The sequence below is a fragment of the Molossus molossus genome, unplaced genomic scaffold, assembly GCF_014108415.1.
Source record: "Molossus molossus isolate mMolMol1 unplaced genomic scaffold, mMolMol1.p scaffold_m16_p_22, whole genome shotgun sequence".
Taxonomy (NCBI): Eukaryota; Metazoa; Chordata; class Mammalia; order Chiroptera; family Molossidae; genus Molossus; species Molossus molossus.
Window position 1 is genome coordinate 10,590,254 of NW_023425358.1, and position 24,934 is coordinate 10,615,187.

The 24,934-nt window shown below is 43.7% G+C and overlaps 1 protein-coding gene across 1 annotated transcript in view; it reads right to left on the bottom strand.

The window, feature by feature from the left end:
* Window positions 1-13,387, bottom strand: part of BARX2 (BARX homeobox 2) — an 85,741-nt gene extending 72,354 nt beyond the window's left edge. Inside the window, exon 1 of the mRNA XM_036276906.1 lies at window positions 12,997-13,387. Coding sequence (XP_036132799.1) covers window positions 12,997-13,183 — 187 coding nt within the window. The 5' untranslated portion in view covers window positions 13,184-13,387. The remainder of the gene's footprint in view (window positions 1-12,996) is intronic.
* Between the last annotated feature and the right edge of the window lie 11,547 nt (window positions 13,388-24,934).

Genomic DNA, 24,934 nt, shown 5'->3' on the forward strand with positions numbered 1-24,934 from the left:
TATCCTTGCTACTCAGAATGCAACCTAACCCAACCCCAACAGCAACGTAAAAGCCGTAAAAGCCGTAAAATAAGGGCTTCATTTGCAAGTCCCTCTGAATCACAGACCCAGGAACGTCCCAGGACAACAATTAGCTCTCACACTGCTACTTTTTTTCACACCATACTCTCTTCTAAAAGAAAAGACTGTCCCCAACTCTACACTTCAAAGAAGAAATTAAACTTGTTGAGAAATTCTGCCCCTTTTCTAAAGAAGTTCTCCCGATGCGCAGCTGCGTGATGGGACATTGCTTTGGGGTAATTAATCCTAAGCAACTCTTGTAAAAAAGTAAGTAACACAGCACATTTTCTGATGCTGTAGTGTTGACCTGTTTATGCCACTCATTAACAAATTTACAAAATTCTGAATTCACATTCTAAAACAGAAAGGTGGGGGGAATGAAGTCCACCTATTCATGAACACTCGAAATGAACAGCTCACAGACCACCCAGGTTGCCAGAGGCCTTAAAAGGCAGCTAGCGCAATGACATAAGCCACAAGAATGCTCCAGAGTGAAGTGGTGTTTTCAGGATATTTAATTTTTCTTAAGTTTATTTCACTGTTATAGTGAGCTTTCCCTGAGGGCTGTGCTTCAGTCAATCAAGATGAGGTGATTATTATAAGATAATTATTTTTAATAGAAACTATCAATTACCAAGCATTTATGTTCCAGGAACTATGCTAACAGCTTTACATACATTATTTCATTTAACCTACATGAGTAACCCCATTAGGTTGTTATTATTCTCTTCCTTTTACAGATGAGGAACTTGAGTGTCAGATTAAATGACTCGCCTAAGGTCACACAGACAATAAAATGCAAACAAACCCAGCACTTCTGATTCAAAATCCATAAATTACATCAATCTCATCTGTAAGCTAAAGCAGTTCTAAAATAGAACTAAAGTAGTTCCCAAATTTGACTTTTCATGATAACCCTAGAGAAAGCTTTTTAAAAATAGAGACTCCCAAACACACTGCAGCCCAACTAGATATAACGTAAAAAACTGGCCTCTTACTCTTTTGTTTAAGTGATGCCAAAGCACTTTGGCCAGACTCTTTTCCCCCCACTGAACTTAACAAGCACTTCATAGAAAATATTCCAATATATTAATAGAAACTATCCATTACGAAGCATTTATAGAAACTATCAATTACTGAGCATATATATTCCAAGTCTCAATTCTCAAGACTCGTCTGGTATTTGGTCATTAAGCATTTTCTCTCTGAGTCACAATAATAAATGAATCCATGAGTGGGAATTCCACCTCTGACTACCCTAGAACCACAGTTCAGAGCCAATGAGATGGGAGTTCTGTGTCCCACAGTCCGACAGCGTCTAGTCTACCATCTCTCAACTACCCCACTTCCTGCGAAGATGGCATTGCTTCTTAGAATTGTTCCGGAGTCCCTCAGCAACCCGAATCATCACAAGAAATGGGAGACTGACCGGCACACATTACTTGATTGTGGACATGCATCAAGGAGTTAATAGGTTCCAAGTAAACTCCTGTGGAGCCGGCTCCTTCGATGGCCCTTGTTTGTCCTCAATAGGGGGCCTCCCTGGAAAGGGACAGACCCCAGTGAGTGTGCTTACAGACTTCCATGTAGCTTCCAGGCAGTGTGGAGCTTTGTACTGAAAGAGACAGACCTGAGTTCATTTTCAGCGGGCCCGTAGTGATCTTGTTACTGTTTCTCCCGAGTTCCACGTCCCTCACCTGAGTAGCAGTGACAGCTCTCCCTCCTTCTGAGTCTCCATTTCCTTTGAGGCGACAGGCGCCTAGCGCCTGGCACAGCTGCCATTCACACTCACTGTCCTTTCTATGTTTCAGTTCCCTAAAAAGTGAGACAGATTCTCTCTAGGCAGCTAATTCTTCTAACTGCCAAGGCTCACTGTCCCCGTAAAAAAAATCAGCACTCCAATAGGATGCTCCTTGAGAACACACTTCCAAAATACACAGCTGTCCAACGTGCTAAGAGCAATAATGAGTTACCATGATGTCCAGGGATAACAAAATTAACGACAGCCTCCCCGCAAAAAATCTCCTCTGGGGTGATTTACCAACGACTGCAGTAAAATTTTCAGTCATGGAAAAGAAAGGACTTGGATTGGAAACGTACTAAAATAGACTCCCCGCTCTCCTTCAGTGACACTTGTTAAATTTACCGTAAGTATCCTAAACCCTCCCTTGTCTTTTCAGGGAAGCTCCCAGGGGGTGTGTCGGGTGGTGCCAGTGAACAGACTGCGTTTTACCTTCCTCACGCAGCCGCTCGGCGGCTCTTTGGACCGTATTTCTTGATAATATTTCTTCCATTCCCCAAGCCTCGCTGGCTTCCTCCCTCAGTGAGGAATGAGACTGCACTGGAGGGACTCGGGAGGCTGACCGACACAAGCGAAGTCTCGGTCCATTGGCCCGAGGCCAGCCATCGTGCACGCCGTGCTCAGAGGACTTGCTCCTGCCACCCAGGAATGTGTGCTCACTGGCAGCAAATCCGACAGATCCACCATTCTTTCAGTTAGGTCCAATTTGGCCACAACCCTCTGGATGTGGTCATTAATTCCTGCTGACCGCGGTGGCCTGCCAAGCGCCAAAGCACAGCCACACTGGCTATAAAAGGTCTGATGAGGGCCCTCGAGTGCTTTGATTTAGGACTTTCTTCTCTGTCCATGTGTGCATTTCGGCAGAGAGGGCTGCCCGGGGCAGGGAAAACCCTTTGGCCGACGCAACTGTACAAACTCCCATCCACACGAAGGGGTATTTTCCCTCGGAAGGAGCACAGGAAGGCAGAGCTCCGTAAGGGCCTCATTTTTGTCAGAATTTCTTAAAGTAATATTTCTACTTTGGTCCTACGTATTTTGCGGAGAAGAGGAAAATGTCTTGGCTGAACAAAGCATCTGCCACCCCAGTCGTCACTGTAATGTGGTCTAGGTTACCTTCTCCAAACCACAGGACAACCATTTATTACCCCGAACAGGCAGCTCTCTGTGTGATTACCATGGTGACGGTTCCCATCCCTTCCTAACAAACCCAGGTACCACACATCAAACAAAGTTTGAAAATCCAATCGTGGTTACAAAATGTAACGTGAACTCAGCCAGCTTATCAACCCATGTCAACATCATTCTTCTCTGCTAAGAAGCTACATTTTAACCTTTTTATTTATTTATTTATTTGTGTTAATCCTCACCCGGGGATATTTTTCTGTTGATATTTTAGATAGGGTAAAAGGGAGGGAGGGAGAGAGAGGGAGAGAGAAACATCGATGTGAGAGAGACACATCAATTGGCTGCCTCTTGCATGACCCTAACTGGGGTTAGGGATCGAACCTGCAACCCAGGTATGGGCCCCAGATGAAAAATCAAACCAGAGGCCCTTCGGTCCACAGGCCAACATCGCTCTAACCGCTGAGCCAAACGGGTCAATTCTATCCTTTTTGGATCTTTGGTGTACACAGCTGTCTAGATGATTTTTTAAAGTTAAATTGTCTATAGCAATGGACACATCTCAAAAGCCAAGGACTGCATATCATACCTGCAACACTTATAAAAGCAAGATGCAATCAGAGGCACCTTATTGTGGTTTTAAACATCATTTAGAAGTGTGTGTGTGGGTGGGAGGGGGGATACCTCATGACTCTTACTTGCATTATTACTGATGTATATTTGGAAAAATATATGCTTCCCAGCAATTCTTTCCAGCCCCAGTGCGCAGCTCAGAAACCATTGACTCACATGCCAAAGCATTACTTGGGGAACAGCAGTTATCTTGGTGACAAATAATGTCCCCGTCTAGCCAGGGGAGATAAATAAGACCCAAACACCAATTTCAGAAGCCACAGTGGCTGTTGTAGTGTGAGTTATACGTGTGTCTAACTAAAAAGTGTTCTTATTCCCCCTCTGTGAGACTGAAAAGCTTCTGTTTCAGGATAGAAAAGCTATTAAGAAAAGCATCAAAAGTTCCACAAGATCAAGGGTTTCATGGGTATGGGTGTCTCCCATACTATCAGTTTTCAATGTTGATATTATAGAAAATTTCAAACATATAGAAAAGCACAAAGAATCGTGTAGAACATCTGTCAAATCTTAATGCTTGCTCATATTTACATTAGGCCTCTTCCTTAATAAATAATTACAGAGGAAACTAAAAACCTGTGGGTAGCCCGCTCCAATCCCATGCCCTTTCCTCCCTGAACAGCAGGTAGTGTTAGTTCCTATGTTTTCAAGCATGATATAAATGGTGTCAGACTGTAAGTGTCAATCTCCAACTTTTCCCCCCCTCAGCATCGTATTTCTAAAATTTATCCATATTAGCACAAGGAGGTCTGATTTGTTCATTTTCATCACTGCATGAAAAATACAGCTTCTATGATTTATCTTTTTTCCTTCTGAAAAGCAGTTAGACTGTTTTAATTTTTCATATCATAAACAACGTAGACATGAACATTTGTATATACGTGTCCTTTTGCACACACAGTGATTTCTCAAGGCACACACGCAGAAGTGCTGGGCTAGAGTACGTGTGCATCTGCAGGTTTACTGGGTGTTGCCACAACCCTCTCCAAAGTAATTGTACCAAATAATACTCCCACCGTCAGTGTATGAGAATGTCTCTAGCTATACATCCTTGTCATTAATCGATGTTGTCAGATTCTTTCATTTTTGCCTATCTCATGGGTATGAAATAGTATCTCATTTTAATTTGTGTTTTCCTGATTACCAGTGACGCAAAGCATCCTTTCATGTTTACTGGCCGTCTAGGTCTTCATTTCTGTGACTTGCCCATTTTTGTACTTGCCTTTTTTCATATTGCTTGTAAGAGATCTTCACGTATCCTGTGACTTTGAGAATGTTTTATAACGTCTCAACTTCCCATTGGTAAGCAGAGATAGTAACATCTATCTCTTAGGGATGATTTGAAGCTGGTCATAAAGTACTTAGTCCAGTGCTTATTACCTGTTAGACACTCAAAAAAGAAAACCCAGGCACTACTTCTATTATTGTTATGAATATGAATAAGGTTCAGGATATAAAGTATTTCTAGCATTTCTCTCAAACGTGTAGCTCTCTTTGGAATAAGTGCTGCAGGACTTGGGAAAAGCAGTCTCAGCAACTCTCCATGTCCAAACCCCTTCCCCATGATGCAAACACATAGTATCAGTCCCTGGTTGTTTGTAAGTTACCATTAGGGGAATGTGGAATCACTTCCCCTAGATATCGCTTAAACTCAACATCAAAGTTACCCTTCCTTCAGTCCGCATGTGGCTGTGACCTCCTCTGCATGACCCTGAGCCTGAGCAGTTAAGTTAAAGTGTGGCATGAACTCTGGGAGGAGGGTGACGGGCTGTGGAGGCTGGCAGGTAGATCGGCGTAGAGATCTGTCGGGTATTCCTGAGATGGAAATACCGCCGTGACTTCATGAGATTCCACCAGGCTCAAGGCCAGTCCATTTCCCCACATGTCATACGTGACCCTTGGATGAGAAAAGCCAAAGGACAATCATCCTACCATTTGTCACATACATGAGATTTTTTTTTTTAATAATGACCACAAGTACACTGACATCACCCGAGTGGCAGCCAATCCCATTCAACGTACACTGTGAAAATACTTATCTGTCCCCAAGACCCAGAAGAACGTGTTCCTAAGGGCATGTTGGTAAGCTGGAGAGATGCAATAAAAAGGAATCACGTCAGCTTCTCTGCTTGCACTCTGAACATATTTAGTTTGGTGTTGAGATCCTCCCAGATTGGCTCCTAGTCAGGGGCAACTTGACCTTTCCTTGGAGAAAGGCTGTGTTCATTCATCCTCCTGAACCCGGCCAGTGGAGTCAGAAAGCATATATAGCTGTTCTCCAGGCCTATCAAGTAGTCCTGACACCAGCTTCAGTTGGTGACTGGCAGGGTCCCTTTTCAGATGTACTTGCACATAATCTAACATTCAGAATCACCTCCCTCCGTATTCAATTTCAACTGGCACCAAAGAAAGCAGAGACTTTCCTTAGTGACTAAAGAGAGGCCCTCTCTCCGCCTGTCCTCTTCAGAGCAGACATGTGTAAGAGACAGCTCTAGCCCAAATATAATTAGACCATCTTCTGATATCTATCTAGGTGCACTGCTTTGTTCCTGGAATGGGTGCCAAGTTTCCACCTTCAAGAAGTTAAATTGCCATATAAAAATGCCCTGGCGATGATGAGTAATTAGATACTGTAATGGAAAATTAACTGTGTTTTTATTTAGAGCATTCATTTTAACAAGACATTTCTTTTTCTAACTGTTATTAAGTGGCAATAAAAAATAAATTAAATCCTGAGGGTTTGCAAAGGCTTTTCTGGTTTAAAAAAAATTAAAAGCCAGAGTATTTAGTTTGCTAATACCACTGAGTTTATACAAGACCCCGACCTGAACCCCGTTATTAATACATTCTACTGCCCATTCTAATCCTGTCCCCATGCTGTGGAGGAAGAGAGAAACATTCCAACCTCAGGAGCGGCTAAAACGGAGGCAGACACTGGCCAGGCGGACAGAGGGGCTCTGCCACATGTAAACAGTCTTCACGGGGTATCCTCAGTCCTCTTCCTTCCCTCCTTGTCATTCTGCTTCCAAGAGAAGTGTGCCACTTGCAGCAATCTGGTTCGTGATGGCTCTGCGGAAGTTCTCACTGTGAGGAAGGCTGACCCGGCTGTGCGTGTGGGGTCCATCTCCCCACACTAAAGAAACCCACTCCGCAGTATCCTGGCATGGAACACAGTCATCCCCCAAAGAGAACGTTAAGTGAGGCTTCAGTCTGTACATCCCAGCCAAATCCTGCTGCCTATAGTCATATTCCAGTTAAGAGCTGGTCAACATACTTAGTGATAAGACCCGAATTAATTTCACTGGAGCAGGACAAGTGGCAAGCGTGGGGGTCAGGCTCACGACCCCCCAGAAGCTCACAGGCTCACAGGCTCGATACAAATGAGGGAGCCTCCACCAGTGACCTAGTTTTCATCTCTGTTCCTCTTCCTCCCTGACCTCAAAACAAAGTGCTCCCCTGGCCAGTGTGCTCCGTGGTTAGAGTGTTGGCCCTTGCACAAAAGGGTTGCGGGTTTGATTCCCAGTCAAGGGCACATACCTGGTTACAGATTCAGTCCCCGCCCCCATCAGGGCTCATGCAGGAGGCAACCAATCGATGTGTTTCTCTCACATCCATGTTTTTCTCTCTCTCTCTCCTTCCCTTGCACTCTCTCTAAAAACCAGTGGAAAAAATATCCTTGGGTGAGGAATAACAAAACAAATTTTTTTAAAAAGTACCAACACCACCTAAAAATGCTCCTGGGTTAACATTTATTCAGTCCCCCACGATGAACTCTAAATACTGGCAGAACCCAGGCTCTGAGTCTCCTCCCTTAAGGGACCCCAGCATGTGTCTAAGCAAAATCAACTTTAGCTATTTACAGTCCACACACTGACAGAAGACCGTCAGAAGCCACCTTTGTTTTGTCCTTGTAGCCTTTCTGAAGGACACTGTGCCACATACAAGGCTGAATCAAGTAGCTTCGAGCGTTTCAAAATAAACCTCTCTTTCTTTTTTCCTATTCCTTTCTTTCCTTTTTCTTTTTTGTCTTAATCTCTCTTTACAATCCTTGCTGCTTTTCATATAGATTCCTGGAATATACTAAACCTAACAATCTTCTCATTTAGATTCCTGAGGTATGTTAAAACTAGCAACTTTATACTGCCCACGCTTGTATGGGGCAAATTGTTTTCAATCTGGAGGTACAACTGAAAAACACACTACCATATCTTTAGGAAACTGGTTTCATAAAGAGTTACTATGTATAAAATTTCATCTGTGTTGTAGCTAATGAGGTTCATATGACAGTTTTGCTGGTGATAACGCCCTTTAGGTGGAGTTCAAAGAGAAAATTCCATATGGTAAGCAAAAGTATTAAATTGTCTTAATGTTCCCCTATCCTAATTCCAAAATGCCCATCATGCACTCGAGAGAACAGCCAAGAAGGGCTTGGCAGTGGTTCTACAAGTAGTCTAGAGAAATTTTTTAAATATCCCAACTGTTAGTCAAGATTTAGAATAAACTTGAAAATGACTCATAACAGTGCCATCACTAAGCAAATATAAATATTTGTTGAATCAAATTATTGCATTCAATGAAACTGAAGATCACAGGTGTTCAAAGAGGTATTTTAACTTGTGAACTAAATTCCTAATTATTTTCCCATTTGCTACTTAGAAAAATCACAACCAGAGAAGAAACTGCTAATGAACTATTCACTAGTTAAAACGGACTCCTTAAAGAACCCCTCAGCATCTCTATCCAACAAAGGAGTTATAAAATTTAAGGAAAAATAAAACAACAGCTGAAGATCTCAAAAGAACTCAGCCCCAAATATAGTCTGACCCTGGATGAGTCCTGACCCTGTGAATCCCTGGATTTATTTACCCTTACAATGGGAACAGGAGAAGCAGTTATGAGTAATTGCTAATAGAAGCCTATTTGCCTCTGGCAGAAATGCAAATGCTTGTTCATAATGATCATTTTCCCAAACTCCAGTTTACATTTCTCCATTAACATTCCAGTGCCCAACTCCCAGTTCCCAAGATCCTGCGGGTTTGGTTTCTGACTAAAAGACAGAACTGAGTTCGGAGAACCGCTGGAGTCAACTCCACGAAGCAGTAGCTGGCTCCCTTCCTCCCAAAGAAGTCATTATACACTTCTGCACCTCATTTCATTTTTCACTGCAATGACACCCAATCTTTGTGATTAAAAAAACAATGAACCCAAGGACAGCACCCAAAGAACTTGTTTCTCTTGGACCTACCAAAGGATAAAATGTTCTCAATGCCACCTCCTAATGCTTTTCCCAAATGCCCCTTTTAATTGGCTGGTTGACTACGCCGTGGGTGTGTAACTAAGCTGGAAAAGCTGTCCTGACTTCTGAGTACCCTAAGAAGGCAGCAGTGGACAGCCTGGACTGAAACAATGTTAGGGACTGATGGGACCCTGACACTTTGCAAAAAAAAAATTTTCTCCTTGGGGAGACAGGCCTATGATCCCTGCCAGATCTGTGACTCCAGTCAGCTATATAATAAGATTGGCCAATGAAGGTCACAGAACCATTCTGCCAGAGAAGGGGAAAGCAACAAGACTATGATTTTAATTTTTTTTATTCTCACCTGAGGATATGTTCACTGATTTTACAGAGAGAGGAAGGGAGAGAGAGAGAGAGAGAAACATCAATGTGAGAGAGAAACATCGATCAGCTGCCTCTTGTAGGTACCCTGACCAGGGGTTGAACAACAACCCCAGTATGTGCCCTGACCAGGAATCAAACCTGCAGCCTTTTGGTATATGTGACATCGTTCCAACCAACTGAGCCACCTGGCCAGGGCTAGACAAAGGTTTTAATGAAATAATTAAAAGTCATATACTGGTCATGGGTTGTAAAATGTCCAAATATTTCTGTTTACCTCCCTCCAGATGTGTATGTGGGAGTCTAGAGTAAACCTAGGTTATAATATAAATAATTACAATAAATTATAAGTAATTAGCACAGTAGGATGGTTTCTCAGTATCCTCATATGAAAACTCTTAGGGTAAATTGTTACATCCTTATTTTTGTAAAGCAAGTTATTCATCTTTTCCAAAAACTCTTCAAATTTAAAAACTGACTGTTTCTAAAGATCAAACTGAAAGAGAGATCCTTCAAAAGCTACTGTGCCGATGCCCCCGCAATCTGTTCCGTCCTGGGAATCTGGGTGTCTTCAAGTGACTCTTCCACCAAGAAACATAAATCACAACCAGAAAAATCGCGATGCACTCGGGCGCTAAACAGTATTTATTATACCATAAACGGCACTCATTTTTGGCCTTTAATCGCTGTCAATGGTCTAATGTTTATGAGTGATCATTACTGATTTCCAAATGGTAATATATTTCCATTCCGAATAAGCTGGAGTTGACTGTTACCAACTTTAATATTAAGACCAACATGTTATATACTAAATTAGTTCTGAACACATTCCACATCTCAACAATGGTTTGAATAACAAACCTGTTTTCAAATGGAGGCTTTCTTCGCACTTAGTTTTTTTTAAGTTCAATAATAAACGTTCCTTTCATTTGGCTTCCGAGGAAAGGATCCCTCTTCTCAACGATTATAATTTGCTTTAGGAGATCTCATGTGATTTAGAGACAGCTTTCATAGACTAAAACCTCATCATTTATAGTAAGAAAGGGCCTGTTAAAATAAAGAATAATTTTTTTTTTAAGATGAGCATTCCATTAAGGTTTGAGTGTCTAATAATAATTTACTGTAGGTGATTATCTGCCCGATGTAAAACGTTCCATTTCTCCGTTTATCTGACTCATGCTCCTTCTGCCTGAGGAGATTCAGTATCACAAACTGTCATTTTAATTACCAAATCTAAGCAACATGGACCGCTTAACTACGTAGAGGCTTTTAAAAGGTTCTAGCTTCTTTTCCACCCAATTTTGTGAACTTATTGTGTAGGGTGATAACTTTTTTATCTTAGTTTTCATTGTTTGACCTAAGTTCACTTCTGTTAGTGATTTACATCTTAAAACCGCAAACTAACTTTAGTTCCAACCTCTGACTTTCACTAGATTTGAACTTCTTATTCATTGGTTCCATCAAAAGTACTAGTTATCTTTATACAGAAAAAAACAAGTTATAGTTTCATTATGGATGATGGATGCCGAGAACTTACTGCTGGATTTTTTTAAATTAATAATAAAAAAAAAGATTAAGTTCATCCAAGCTAAGATTTTGATCCTGAACATGACTGTTAAAAGCAACAATATGCTTTGAAAGTAGGGTATTTGCAAAACCTTTGCGAAGTTACTAATGGGATTCCCATGATCTAATACATGTAAGGCTTTAACTGTAATTGTAAACCCACCGAAAGCTTTAGATCTGAAAGTATGGACTATTGTAGCCAGTTTTTATGGATATAATTCCACTGGCAAATCCCAGTTTCTGTATTTAAAATCTCGACTAGACCAAAATCACAACATATTTTCAAAAGGATAATGTAAAGCAAGCAAGCGCTGGAATAATAGGGCAAGAACAGCAACCCTCTCCTACAAACCATCAGTGAACATCAGAAGCACAAAAATGAGCAAAACTTTTAGTTCATGATTATGTGCAGTTCACTTTAACAGTCATAAAGCATCACATGAATCATTTTATTTTCCTCTGATTTATTTCCCACACAAGGTTCAATAAAACACAGAATTTAGCCTCAACTGATAACTGGATCACTGCTTTCAGAGGCCATTTATTACTTGTTTTCTGGCATGTTTTCTTCTATGATCCAATTCTGTAACTATTGAGAGTCAAGAAAAGCTGACTTCAAATCAAATGCATGGCACAAAGTCACTAAAAAAACTTGGCAACACTATGCTCTACCCGAGTGTTTAGAAGCTGTTCTGTTTTGTCCAGGTATATAATCTTAGCAGGGTGCAATGAGATTTGTGACTAAAACAGATCCTCTCTTTTGCCTCAAAAGGATTAGAGCTACTGTAGCAAATGATGTATGTTCAAAACCTGATTCAGCCTACCTCCCCTGGCCAATGTCTATGTAGAACATTCATCCAGGGTTTACACACGGCAGGCACACGACTGTAAAAATATCAATATCAAGGATATCTACCTTGTTTCTCAAATGTATTTGTTTCTTGTTTTGCATATTTCTTGATTTTCAAAATCCAGTTTTACAAATTTTGTTAGGGGCATTAGGCCTAATTCCACCTTACAGACATTTATTTTACAAAGTTGTAACTGAATATAATATTCATTTTATAACCACATACATGTAGGGACAACTTGGTTTTAAAAGAATGTTTCTGTATGTACTTCCACACATATTTAGTGACTGTCCTACAGGGACTATCAGTGAAATCAACAGAAAATAAAGGGTTCCAAGCACTGTGCACTGGCAGGTTTGGGCCCGAATGCTCCAGAAACATCTTTCAAAAAACACTGCTAGTTCTTTACTTTTCTTTTTTAATGTAAGTATAATTAAATCAATTTACTTCATGCTGTCCATGCAACAAACATAGCCTCTAAGGTTCTTTTGGTTTGGAAATACCATATTTACACCTTGATTTGAAAGCAGAGTCAATAATTTTTTTGAAAAAATGCTTCAACTTTTGTGTGTGTGTTTTTGTTTTGCTACACTTACTTTTAGATAGTCTAAATTCTCTCCTAATGCACTCAAAATTGTTTTATAAATATCTTTGGATTTATTTCCTACATAAAGCTACAACTTTTTCGGTATATTTAGTAAGTGCTCTTTGTCATCACTACAGATCTTAGCTCTTGTAGAACTCAGATTTGAGTAATATCTTTATTATCATTGTTGTTTAGTTTAGGTTAGTTTAATTTGCACTTAAAACTAACTCCTCAGTTTATGACACAATGTGACATATTACAGAACTATTTTCCCCAAAGGGAGATCCTTTTAAGACAAGTTTAGTGAACACAGGCTTTTGTTGAGAGCCTCCGGATACCGAATTACTTGAAAAATTCCCAGTGAAGACAGGAGGTTGGAGTTAACTCAAGGTGAGAAGCAACACCACTTCCCCAAACAATATTCTAGGCGCTGAACGAGGTCCAGAGCTTTCTGACTGGGAACCCGGGCGGCGCTGGGAGGGAGGAAGCGCTCTCCGGCCCTGGCGGCCCGCTCCAGGGACGCGCTGCCTTCCCTTCTTCATTTCCAACCTAGTGCTGGACCCCTTGACAAGCCCTTCCCAGGCTGCAGACGCCTTTGCAGTGCCTGTCGCTGGCTGGCAAGTCTAGCCCACTGCTAGGGCACAGGAGAGAACTCCTCCGGGCCCTTCCTCTCGCCCTCGGGTGGGAGGGCAGAGGCAGTAAATCGCCGGACAGCGGCGTGAGAGTTACCGCATCCCACCAGTCCCCCAGCGGGGCGCCTTACCGGTACAGGAATGCAGGGGCTTGGGGCGCACGACCAGCGACGGGCACACGGAGTAGAGGGAAAGTTTCTCAAAATAGTCGCAGGTCTCCTTGGAGAGGATCTCGTCGATCATGAAAGTCTTGTAGCGCCGCCTGGCTGCTTTGAGTTGGCCGGGCGAACTCAGCCTCAACTCCGCGTGGCAGTGCATGGTGAGCCGGGCCGCGGGGGGTGGCGCACCCGCGGATCTCTGCCCGGCGCCTCGGCAGCCGGGAGGCGGCGGAGCCCTGGAGGGGCGCGGAGGGGAGTGGGCACCGGACACGCCGGCCGCGTGTCTAGACCCACCCGCAGATCAGCATCTTCGTCGCGCCTTTTTGGGACACCGCAACTGTCAATCAGCGCGCGCTTCCTGCAGGGCCGGGTGCGGAGTCACGCGGAGGGGCGTCGGCGCCCAGCCCGCCTGTGCCTACCCGGCGGGAGCCCGCGCGCCGCGTGCCCGCTTTTCTCCTCGCCTCCTCCCGCCTCTCTCGCTCTTCTGCCAGTCTCTCTATTTTAAGACACTCGCTACGGATGTCCTCCCCGCCCCTCTCCTGGAACGAGCTCCAGGTGTGTGTGTGTCTGTGTGTGTAGAGTGTGCGCGCTCCAGGGTGCGCGCGGTGCGGGGAGCGCGCACCACCCCGCCCTCCGGCCTGGTCTAAACCCGCCGCGGCCCCCCGCCGGTCCCCGCGCACCTCCTTCGCGCGCGTCTCGCCAACCACCTGGCCCGCCTCCGAACGCCGGCAACCCAGCGGACTGGCGCGTCCAGGTCTCTTACTAGAAAGAAGTCGAGTCCTCCCGAGGCCCCCGAGCCATTGCACCAAGGGACCAGTGTGTCTTTCTCCTTCCCTACACGGACCCCCGCTGGCCCTGTCCCGAGGACTGCGGCCGCCTCTCCTGTCCCCTACGCTCGCTGCCCGCGCGCACAGAGCACTGCGCGTTTGCTCCGATTGCAAATTTGACGGCCCCTTGGAGATCCCAAACCATGGACGACCCTTACCCTGTCCGTTATCCCAGTAATAACCTGTAAAAATGCAAGAGTAAACAACAAAAGGGGATGTTCTTTCTCTTTTGTTTCTTTTTTTCTTTTTTAAACTCTTTATATACTGTTACTGTCGCCGGCTCCGGCGGCACTTCCCAGGCGGCACGTCCGCGGCATCTCGCAGCACCGAACACTCTAGGCAAAGCGACTCTTACGCCCCATCCCTCACCACGCGCAGGGATCCAGGAGTCCGGGAGACACATGCTTATTAAGCGGTTGGCCTTCTTTCTCCTGGGCGCCTACCAACAGAGTGCGTTCCAAACCATATCTGTAGGAACTTTTGTTTTCAGTTGTAATCATTGGGAAAGGGACCCCTACCCAGTCTTCCGCTCCGGGGTGGCACCCACTGTCCGCGTCCTGCCACCAGGGCAGTCCGTGGAAACCGCTCCAGGGCGCCGGGTTCCCAAGATTTGTCTCCGAATTGATGTTCGCGGGGCCGAAAGGAAAATGCACGATGGGGAAATAGAGAATTAAAGATACGGATAGTCTTGCCCGAGACCGAGTTTGGGGCTGGTGACATATCCTCACTCAAAATCTGGAAGAGGCCCGAATTGTGACAGGCTCTCCCAGGAGCTGCTTGCCCAGGAGCGAGTCGCTGCGGATCAAGTCGACTCGACCCTACCGCGCGGGCCGGTGGTTCGATTCAGAGGGAAGGGACATAAACGGGGAAACTAATCATTAAGCACTTGGAGAAAACAGTAATAAACCTAATCAGAGCTGAGCAAAATCAAGGCGCTTTGAGGAACTTCATTCCCGAAGTGTCTGTGTTGCCCCTCTGTCCCCTTCTCTCCATTTACAATCTTTTTTCCTTATTCTCTTAATCCGGGCGGAGGCGGCCCCAGGGCTCGCCAGAACTGTGGTCAGGTGCCCCGATGACTGCGCGCGTCCCGCAGCAAGGCCGGGAAGTCACTGCGCTGGGCCCAGGCGCGCCCGGCTCAGATGGCAACCCCCGCGACGAGTCCGCTATCCCGCGCGGGGCGGAGGACCGAACCCGATCAGCCCAGCCTCGCCGTCTGGCTCCAAGACCGAGGGGTTCTCCTGGGCCCAGGAGGAGCAGGGACCCGAGGGGTCCCAGGGGCGCGGCGTTCGCGCCGAAGACAGCCTTAGATAGGGAGTTATATTTGACCCTTGGATGGTGCGGGGCTGTCCACAGCCGCCGAGAAATGAGTGTTTGGCAGGATATGAGCACGGCGTGCTGGGGAATGGGGGTTGGCGACCCCACCGGCTGCGCGGACTTCGGGGCAGCTCGAATACTTGCGGGCGGGCACCTGGGCAACAGACTCTCCATCCCTCCTGGCGACCCTGGCAAGGGACTATCATCACCTGTTTGGACTCTTCTCAGGCCCTGCCGTGCGCTCACGTAACGCGCGCCCTCCGAGTTGTTCTCGCGGGCCCTGTCCTTGCACGGCCCTTCTTTCCCTAACCTCTTCCCCATCCTCCAGACTATTTTACCCTCTCGGGCTCTTCCCATTCCTTCGCCGCCGCTAACCCCTTCCCAAGGTTCCCTCCCGGTCTCCCACTGTTCGCGGCACAAAGCCCTCTTCTTTATCCAAATTCCCCATCTCTTTCCTCTTCTGCCCTTGCTTCTCTTCTACCCCCCATTTTCCATTCCCATTTCTCTTTTTCTTTCTCTTCCTTCTTTTGGTCATTTTCCTCTTCCTCTCCTTCCCTCTCTTCAAGCGGGGATCTGGAGCTGCGCTGTCGTGTCCCTGCGTCGTGGCGCTCCCCCACGGAAGGCTGCAGGCTGCCCACCACAGAGGACGTGGCAGGAGCTCCAGCCCCTTGGCCCGGCGGGCATCCGTGCCGCCGCCGAGGGCTGGCGGTGCCTCCAGCCCTCTCCCTCCTCCCCGCTTCCACTCGACCACAGGCTCACAATTAGTCCAGATTTTCCTGCAGACTGGTCTTTTGATTTTCAACCTGCAGTGTTTAAAGAAGTAAAACATTTCGATCCAACAAATTATTTTATTTTCCATCTTTTCTATTTTCTACCACACAGGCAAAATATCTCAGAGCGGGGCTGAGGGCATAAGTCCCCAGGTGTAGTGGGGGAGACAGATTCCAGATCCTGGAGTCTAGGAGTCTGTCGTTTATAGTCAAAGCTGAGCCTCAGTTTTTTCATTTGTAAATGACAATCATAATACCTACTTCACAAGGTTGGCCTTTCATAATCTATGCCTTTACACAAGCAGTTCCCTTTATGGGAATGCCCTTGGCACCCCACCCCCTCCCTCCTTCTTAGCCTGAAAAACTAGTTCAAGACCCATCTCAAATGTCACCTCTGTGAAACGTTTCCCGGCTCCCCAAAGCTGTGATTCCTACCTCTATCTTAATGGTTCCTTTACTGTCCTTTTGCATGTATATTTCATCCACTGGACAATGAACTCCTGGTGAGCCAATTCCTTGTATGTTACTATTCATCTTGTATCACCAACACCAGCATGCACCTGGCACAAAGTAGGTTCTCAGGAAATGTGTCATGAATGAATGAATGCATGAAAGCTGGGACAATTATATAAGACGCAAGCACACAATGGGACTTCAAATCTTAACTAATTGTACTGAATTTCTTTTTCCTTAAATGAGTCTCTCCTCTCCTCTCTCCTTCCTTGATATTGTAGTTTTGGTTTTTTCTTTCTTTCTTTTTTTTTTTTTTTTTAGCAATAGCATCCAGCACAGTTCCTGTTTTGCTCCTATCTCCCTCTTTTCACTCCCTCTCTCCTGTCTCAGACTGTAAAGGACTTCTTCTGTGGGAGGAAGCACACCCCAGCTGTCAATCACGACTTGGGGCTTTGGTCAGGAAGAGTCAGGGGTTTAGTTTCCAACATTAATGAGGTGGCTGGAACAGCAAACATCTGCCAAAGGGACTCAAACCTTTCCAGCTGCTGGAGACCCACAGACACTTCCCAGCCTCCTGTGACTGTACCCAGGCAGTGTCTGTCCCTGTATCAGGGAGGAACACACGAAGAGGAACAGTTCCATTTGTACCCAGCTGCTTAGGCAGCATGGCAGGGAATACAAATTCACACCCTCCCGGAGGCTTCAGGAGATCATGCCCCCTTCCAATCTGGCACCTGATTCCTGGAGGGCCCAGCCGGAAAGAAGGGGGCAAAAACACCTTTGCAAAGTTAGGAGGCTCTGACGACTAGAAACCAAAGAATCCCTTTTCTCATTTCAGCTCACACCCAGTATCCCCACTCAACTAGAACAAAATGTTTTTGTTTTTTTTTCTTTTTTTTTTTTTTAGCCTCACCTGAGGATATTTTTCTATTTTTTGTTCAGGTAGAGTGGGAGGGGGAGAGAGGAAGAGAGAGAGAAACATCGATATGAAAGGGACACATCGAGTGGCTGCCACCCGCACGACCAACCAGGGCCGGGGACACACTGCAACCGAGGTACATGCCCTTAGCGGGAACCGAACCCGGGTCTCTCGGGACCGCAGGCCAACGCTCTAACTGCTGAGCCAAACCGGCCAGGGCACAAAATGTTTTTTTAAAGTCATAGAGTAGCGTTTAAATTGCAACTAGAACCTAACCCTAGAAGAACTTGCCTGATTTTTACTTTAACTGTCCTTTTATAATCTTGGGCTATTTGTCCATGTAGATATTCAGAAGCAGCCAGGACATATCTTAAAAACACACTACTTCATTCCCAACCACCTTTTCTCCAAAACGGGGGAGGGAGGAACAAAAGCACTTCTTACATTCTAGTAAAGTGTACTTAGTAACTTGTATTTCAGTGGCTAAGTTTTGAAATAGTTTCAGGCATGTAAAAGCAAAATAGGGGAAGCCTTGTAAGTTAATATTCCCCTGGGCCCCAGGGCCATGCCAAAGCTGCTGTCTGCAGAGCCGAGCACGGCAGCCTTGCATAACAGAAAGTTAAAGGAGGTGTACAAGGAGACCAGCTTATTTTTAATGATGATATTAATTTACAAAAACTGCTCTCATACATTGTAAGGCATCTTTTTAAGAGAGGGCGCACATGCAGTCCACTTGACAAATGGACTTGGAAAGGACTGAATAATCCTTGTATCCTTTTTCACAACATCTTTCTGGAGGAAAAATGTAAACTGAAAACAAACAAACAAACAAACAAACTAAGACAACAGCTGTATATACAGAGCACCAAACATTACATGAAGAGTGAAAATGCAGTAAATCATCCAAATGGATCAAGTTTTTAGAAGCTTGTTATACAGATTAAAATGGTTTGTTTTGCTCATTGTTTCCCCTTTTTAAATTGTCTGTCATAACATCAAATAGCCCCATTTCTGCCAATAGCCTGTGTGCCTCAATTATCCCAAAGATAGAATCAGGAAAATAAAATGGAATCTCTTCTATCTTGGCCATAAGGTTGTGAAACTAGATATAGAAGTTTGGAGTAACATTGGTTTTGACTTTTTCCCCTACATGATATCCCTTCACTAACGAGAAAGCTACAGCAAAAGAGAAAAGCCCTCAAATACGCAGTGGGTACCTTCCTGGAAAGAGCTTTTGAGTTAGAGAATCTGGGACCGTTCCCACCTAGTAATTTCCCTGACTTCCAGTCTTCAACCTTAACACGTGGTGATAGCCAACTGAGAACTCTGTTGGAGGATTCCGTAGAAGATTGTGACACAGCACTAACTCACGAAATGCCGGTCTCCCACCACCTTTACTTCGAATTCAATTAAAAGAGCAATTTGCTATAAAAAATAAAACTACATTTTAAAAATCATCAGTGCCTCTGCTGTTTCAGACATGTTTGGGATTAGTTTTTGCTTGAGGTTTAAAACCCAGGATCAACCAAGAAATAAAGAGTGGGAGGAGCAGGCATAGGAGTGGGGACTATTGTTAACTAAAGGAAATGGCTCTGGCCACCAAGAGTCCCTAAGTGCTACTTAACATCTGGCACCTACAACCACCAGACTCAGCACATCTGCAGGTGTCAATCATTCTAACCAGCACTTTTCAAGAGACTGGCTCATTTATAGTTGTCACGTTCTTCGTCTTCAAAAAAAAAAAAATTGCCATGCACGCACTGGTGACATAGCCAAATTATTTCATAAAATATTTTTTATTCTCTCCTTTGCCTTAAGCAGGCCTCGGTCAGGTTTCATGTGAATTTTCTGTAGTCTTCCCTAACACAGGGCCAGTCAGCAACACAAACGAGGTAGAATTTCAAAGAGAAGAAGTGGTTGGTGGTTCGGTCATTCCCATCGCCTGATCTCAAGGACAAGAAGGGCCCTGCGTCAGCCAGCACAGGGACAGACCTGTGGAGCCAGTCTGCCTTCTGAACGCATAAAGGAAAAAACAGCACTCACAGAAAGCTTTAATGATTAAAGAAATTCGCTGGCGTGATTGTTATTATGCTAATTCAGAAGAGAATGTAATGGTGCCTGCTCTCTATGTTGTTAAGAGGAAGTTTGAGCAAACTCCTGGACACAGGTGCTAATCACCTGCTTAGGTCTAAGTGTGTGTGTGTGTGTGTGTGTGTGTGTGTGTGTGTGTGTGTGTCTACTGCTGCTTGTGCCCATGGTCTATAAGCTCTTTCGTTTTGTTTTAGGAATGAAGAGACGGGAAGGAAATACAAATAGAAAAAAGGGAAAGGATAGAGGTTTGAGAATCTTTTTTACTAAACAAATTCAAGAGAAATCCTTAATCTTAGAGGCAGAAAAAAGAAAATAGAGTCAAGTGAATTGTCTAGCCCCAATTCTCAGCCTAGGTTAGCAGGCTTTCATGCAGGGAATGACATGTAGGCTATTTCTTTTTCTAAGAAATAACCCAAATTTGCACTGTCTTGTGATGATAGGTTTTTAAAAGAAAGTTGATCCCTGTGAGCTATTTATAATGAATATTTTCATCACCAATAGAGATTATAACAGCAAATATTCTCAGATCGAAATGGAGGATCAAAAAATAATATGGAAAATATTGGTATTAAACATTCTCATATAAAATGCTCAAAAACTGCCCTGGCCAGTTTGGCTCAGCGGTTAGAGCGTCGGCCTGCGGTCCGGAGAGACCCGGGTTCGGTTCCCGCTAAGGGCACGTACTTCGGTTGCAGTTTGTCCCCGGCCCTGGTTGGTCGTGCGGGTGGCAGCCACTCGATGTGTCCCTTCACGTCGATGTTTCTCACTCTCTCTCCCTTCCTCTCTCTCCCTCCCTCTCTATCTGTACAAAAAAAAAAAAAATGCTCAAAAACTTAAGAAAATGCAAGTGTATTATTTTCCAGATAACATGAGTGAAATAAAATTTTGCTTACATTTTTTCATCTGTGGATTTTTATGCACAGAAATAGTACATTTCACGTTGAGCAGACAGCCTCAAAGACCATTGTTGTAGATCTCCAATGCTGAAGCTTTTCCTTGCTAACTTTCACAAGTTGCAGGGATGCTCAGATATAAATAGGCTGTAAATTACCAAAGTAAATGAATGAGATGGTGCCAATCTCTATGCATTTCAATTACAGGAGCAGCCTGCCCTTTTAAATGGGATTTGAAGTCATCACAGAACAGAGAATCCACAATTCTACTGCCAGTCCACATTCTGATACGTTTACTTAAGTCAATTATTGAGTCTCTTAGATTATGTCTACATAGGCTGCCAAAACATCTGGTCATTTCAATCAGTTCAATAAATGATTCTGCCAAGTGTGTGTGGGGAGGAATTAGTCAAATAGTCATTTGTGTAGGCAGAACAATGGTTGTTTTCTCAGGGTAGACAGTAAGTGGGTAGAGCTCAAAAGGTTTTGGTTTTCTCCTCTGAAACCAGAACATAGTCCATAGTTCCTGGAGGACATGATTTTTATCAGTTAATGTTTGGAAGGTGTTATGACAGATCTTTGGTACAAAATGTCATGCATATGAAGGTGACTTAGCCATATCTTTAAGACAATTCTGTGTCCATTTGAATGCCGTGTACTCAAAATTGGGGCTATGTCAGAATTAAGCTGGACTGGTGTTTGCTAAATGTTGAAAAATAAAAGTAGCAGTGCTACAAATCACAGAATAGTCTTTATCCCCCTCTAATTTATTGGCATTCCTGTGCTCATGCATCTTTACTTTAAGGAAATCTGACATGATTTGAATTACCAAATATCGGTGAACAGCTTTTCATCGGAACCACTGCTGCCCCAAAATGCTTCTTTACAAAATCAAAATAATGCAGTCCTTTCATTTTTTTTTTTAGTCTCTTATATGATATCATCTATGCGTATGTGGAATTTCAAATCATTATCTTTATGGATTACATAAAGACAGCCCCACAGAGAAACAAATGCTCGAAGAAAGGGAGGGAGAGTTTCAGGATCCCAGCCCAACATTCTGCTCACATTACCTCGTTTTCCTTTCCCATTAACATTCTCACTCATGGAATAAAGAATCCTCTGATCTGAAACGTTCTGAGAAATGATTTGGTTTAGAAATCTATATTGGAATGCAGCTCTCAATGGAGAAATAACCTGGACAAGGAAAACATTTTTATATTCATTTGGGGGTAACACTAAGTACAGATAACCTGCCCTTGTGAAATTGTATATGGCTTTGTTCTCTGCACTGATTTAAAGTTTTTTAAAAGCCATAGAAAATTAGAAATAATTATTGTCATAACTGAATAATGTAAGCTTGGTATTAAGTCTGAGATGACTCACCCGCCCACTGAATATTCCAGAATACACAATCTCTTAGGTTGAAGTCTGTTATCCCTTGTTAAATGTCTATAGCTTAATTGTTGAGTTAATTGCTAATTAATTAGTTTTTGAAAAAGGTCTGTCTCCTTTAGGAGAGAAAGTAGCTCTTTACTTCAAGGATGAAGAAATGAACAGAAATCCAGTTTTTTAAGTAGGAGGAAGATAATTTTTAAGAAAGAGAAAAAGAGTTTTATTTAGAACTTCAGTATAAAGAGAACCTGACTTTATGTAAAACTAGAAATTATAGCTAATAGCTCCAACATTCTTAAGGGTAAAATCTGGGGTTCAGCAAAGGAATAATGTTTATGTAGTCAAGGGGGACTTTCATTTTGATGATTTTGGTGTTGAGATTGCAAATTGGGAGGATCAAGTTTTTTGGAGATTAAGCAGAAGGACTCTGGACTAAGAAAAGGGTAAACTAGAGACATCAAATATGGGGGTTGGGGGCCAGGTGGAGGGTAGATGGTAGTTGACTTCTTGTGGGAAGAACTAGAATTTATTTCCCATCTGTAAGGACCAATTATGCAAAGTTTATGCCTTCGTTTATCCAGTATAATATTACAGAAGTAGACCCTACAGCCCTGAAGACAGTGGCTTGGAGAACAGAAAGGAAGCAAGGCATAAGGGAAGGTGTTGACGAGATGAGAGAGAAAGAGAGTGTCAGTAAACAGAATTAGCAGATAGCTTTCTGAGAACCTCAGAATGATTAACAGCTTGAAGAGAGGTGCAGAACCTCAAATTCAACCTTCAGAATTACACACACATATGTTAAGTAGTCTACAAGTAAGTTATTGTCCTGATGACAAACTACAGAAGGAATTTACAAGGTAGTATTGTGGAATACAAAGACCCAAACAAAAAAGCCTAAATGAGTCACCCACTCTCTGTGGTCATGTGAACTGGGATGGTATTTCTGGACAGCAGTTTAGCATTATTCTCAAATTCAAAATCCCGCAATCCTAATCAAGGAATTTAAACCAAAGTTATGGTTCTCAAACGTGATTGTGCACATGACAATCTCCTAGGAGAGCTTGTTTTAAAACCCAATTCCGCCCTGGCCAGTGTGGTTCAGTGGATAGTGTGTCAGCCCTCACACAGAAGGTTGTGGGTTTGATTCCCAGTCAAAGGCACATACCTGAGTTGCAAGCTCTATCCTGGGCTCTGATTGGAGCGTGTCAACCAATTAATGTGTCTCTCTCACATCTCTCTCTCTCTCTCTCTCTCTCTCTTCTCTCCCTTCCACTCTCTCTAAAATTCAATGGGAAAAAAATATCCTTGGGTGAGGATTAAAAAATAAGTAAATAATGCCCTGGCCGGTTTGGCTCAGCAGTTAGAGCATCGGCCTGTTGTCCAGAGAGACCTGGTTCGGTTCCCACTAAGGGCACATACCTCGGTTGCAGTTTGTCCCCAGCCCTGGTTGGGTTGTGCGGGAGGCAGCCACTCGATGTGTCCCTTTCATATCGACGTTTCTCTCTCTCTCTCTCTCTCTCTCTCTCTCCCTCCCACTCTATCTGAACAAAAAAGATGAAAAAAATGTCCTTGGGTGAGGATAAAAAATAAATAAATAAATAAATAAACTCCCGATTCCTAGGTGTCTTCCTCCAGAGTATTTTAGGTGTGAACAGACATTTTTAAACAGGCAGCCCTCTGGACTTGACTCCTTTTTAACAAACAGGGTGCTAAAAAGACAGTGAAAGCGGGAAAAGCTGTAAGCAGAAGGAAATATGTTGCTTATAAAATTCCTTAAAATTGCAGAAACCTAGAAAATCTATTATTTCACCTCTCTGAAATTATTTCCCTTATCTTTACAATAAGTATACCTACTCACGTCATAGCTGTAAGGTTAAATGAGAATTCACAGAAATGGTTTCAGGGGTGGGAAACCTTTTTCCTGCCAAGGGCCATTTGGATATTTGTAACGTCATTTGTGTGCCATACAAAGTTATCAACTTAAAAATTAGCCTGCTAGCCCTGGCAGGTTTGGCTCAGCAATTAGAGCGTCGGCCTGCGGTCCAGAGAGACCCGAGTTCGGTTCCTGCTAAGGGCACGTACCTCGGTTGCAGTTTGTCCCCAGCCCTGGTTGGGTCGTGTGGGTGGCAGCCACTCGATGTGTCCCTTTCACGTCGATGTTTCTCACTCTCTCTCTTCCTCTCTCTCCCTCCCACTCTATCTGAACAAAAAATGGAAAAATGTCCTCGAGGGAGGATAAAAAAAAAAACTAACCTGCTATATTTGGTCAGGCTAATTTGGCCAGGTGTGTGTTGTTAGTGTGTGATGATATTGATTTCATGGGCCTTATACAGCCCCTGGACGGGACATTCCCCACCCCTGAGACACACTGTTGGAGATCAATAACAGTTAGCTCTTATTACTGAAATGTTGCTGGGAGGGGGTCAAATTTAAATGATTGAATGTATAATATAATTTTTGAAACACTGTTACGTACATATGTATACTATGTGCATGCAGACATGTCCAAAAGCACGCTCAAATACTAACAGTGATAATTTCTTGAGAGTGGGATTTTGAAGGACTTACTTTCCTTTCTGTAGTTTGAGTATTGTTTGAATTGTTTTACAATTAAAATTGATCATATTCCCCCAAAATACTTTCTACATTTCAGAACACTGCAGAAAATTTCCCAAACCTTACTTCATGTGAGCCTCACACAGTCCTGTGAGTGACAAAGGAGGTGTCTATTCATTTCTGTTTCACAGACGAAGAAACTGAGGATGGAAGGTTCGCTTGAGGGCATTCACACTTGAGGGCATTAAAGGTGCAGACTGGTCCCAAACCCAGGTCCTTTGAGTCCAGATTCACCGAACCTTCTACTGGATGATGTTTCCCCATTAATCTTAGTTATAGATATATTTCGTTTTACAAATATCTATTTTTCAGGTATCCTCCCCATTTAAAAAAATCCTAAGCACTTGATAAAAGTGAAAGAAACAGACTATTATAAAGGTTGATACGAAAATATATTAAAGTCAGGATATATCAAAGCTAGACCTCTGATACAAACCGTGACCTGCAGCTCTGGTTACTAGGCAACCCTCTAAATATAGGCGTTCCCAATCACCTGTTAAAAGTTAACAGATTTCATGAGCAAAGAATATGAGTTGATAATTGTGTAGAATGTGGACTGTCAACGGGGTTTATCTGGGTTCTCACAAGTTTTTCACTTTCTAGCAATCCGGGCCGGGCGTCTGACGGAGCTTT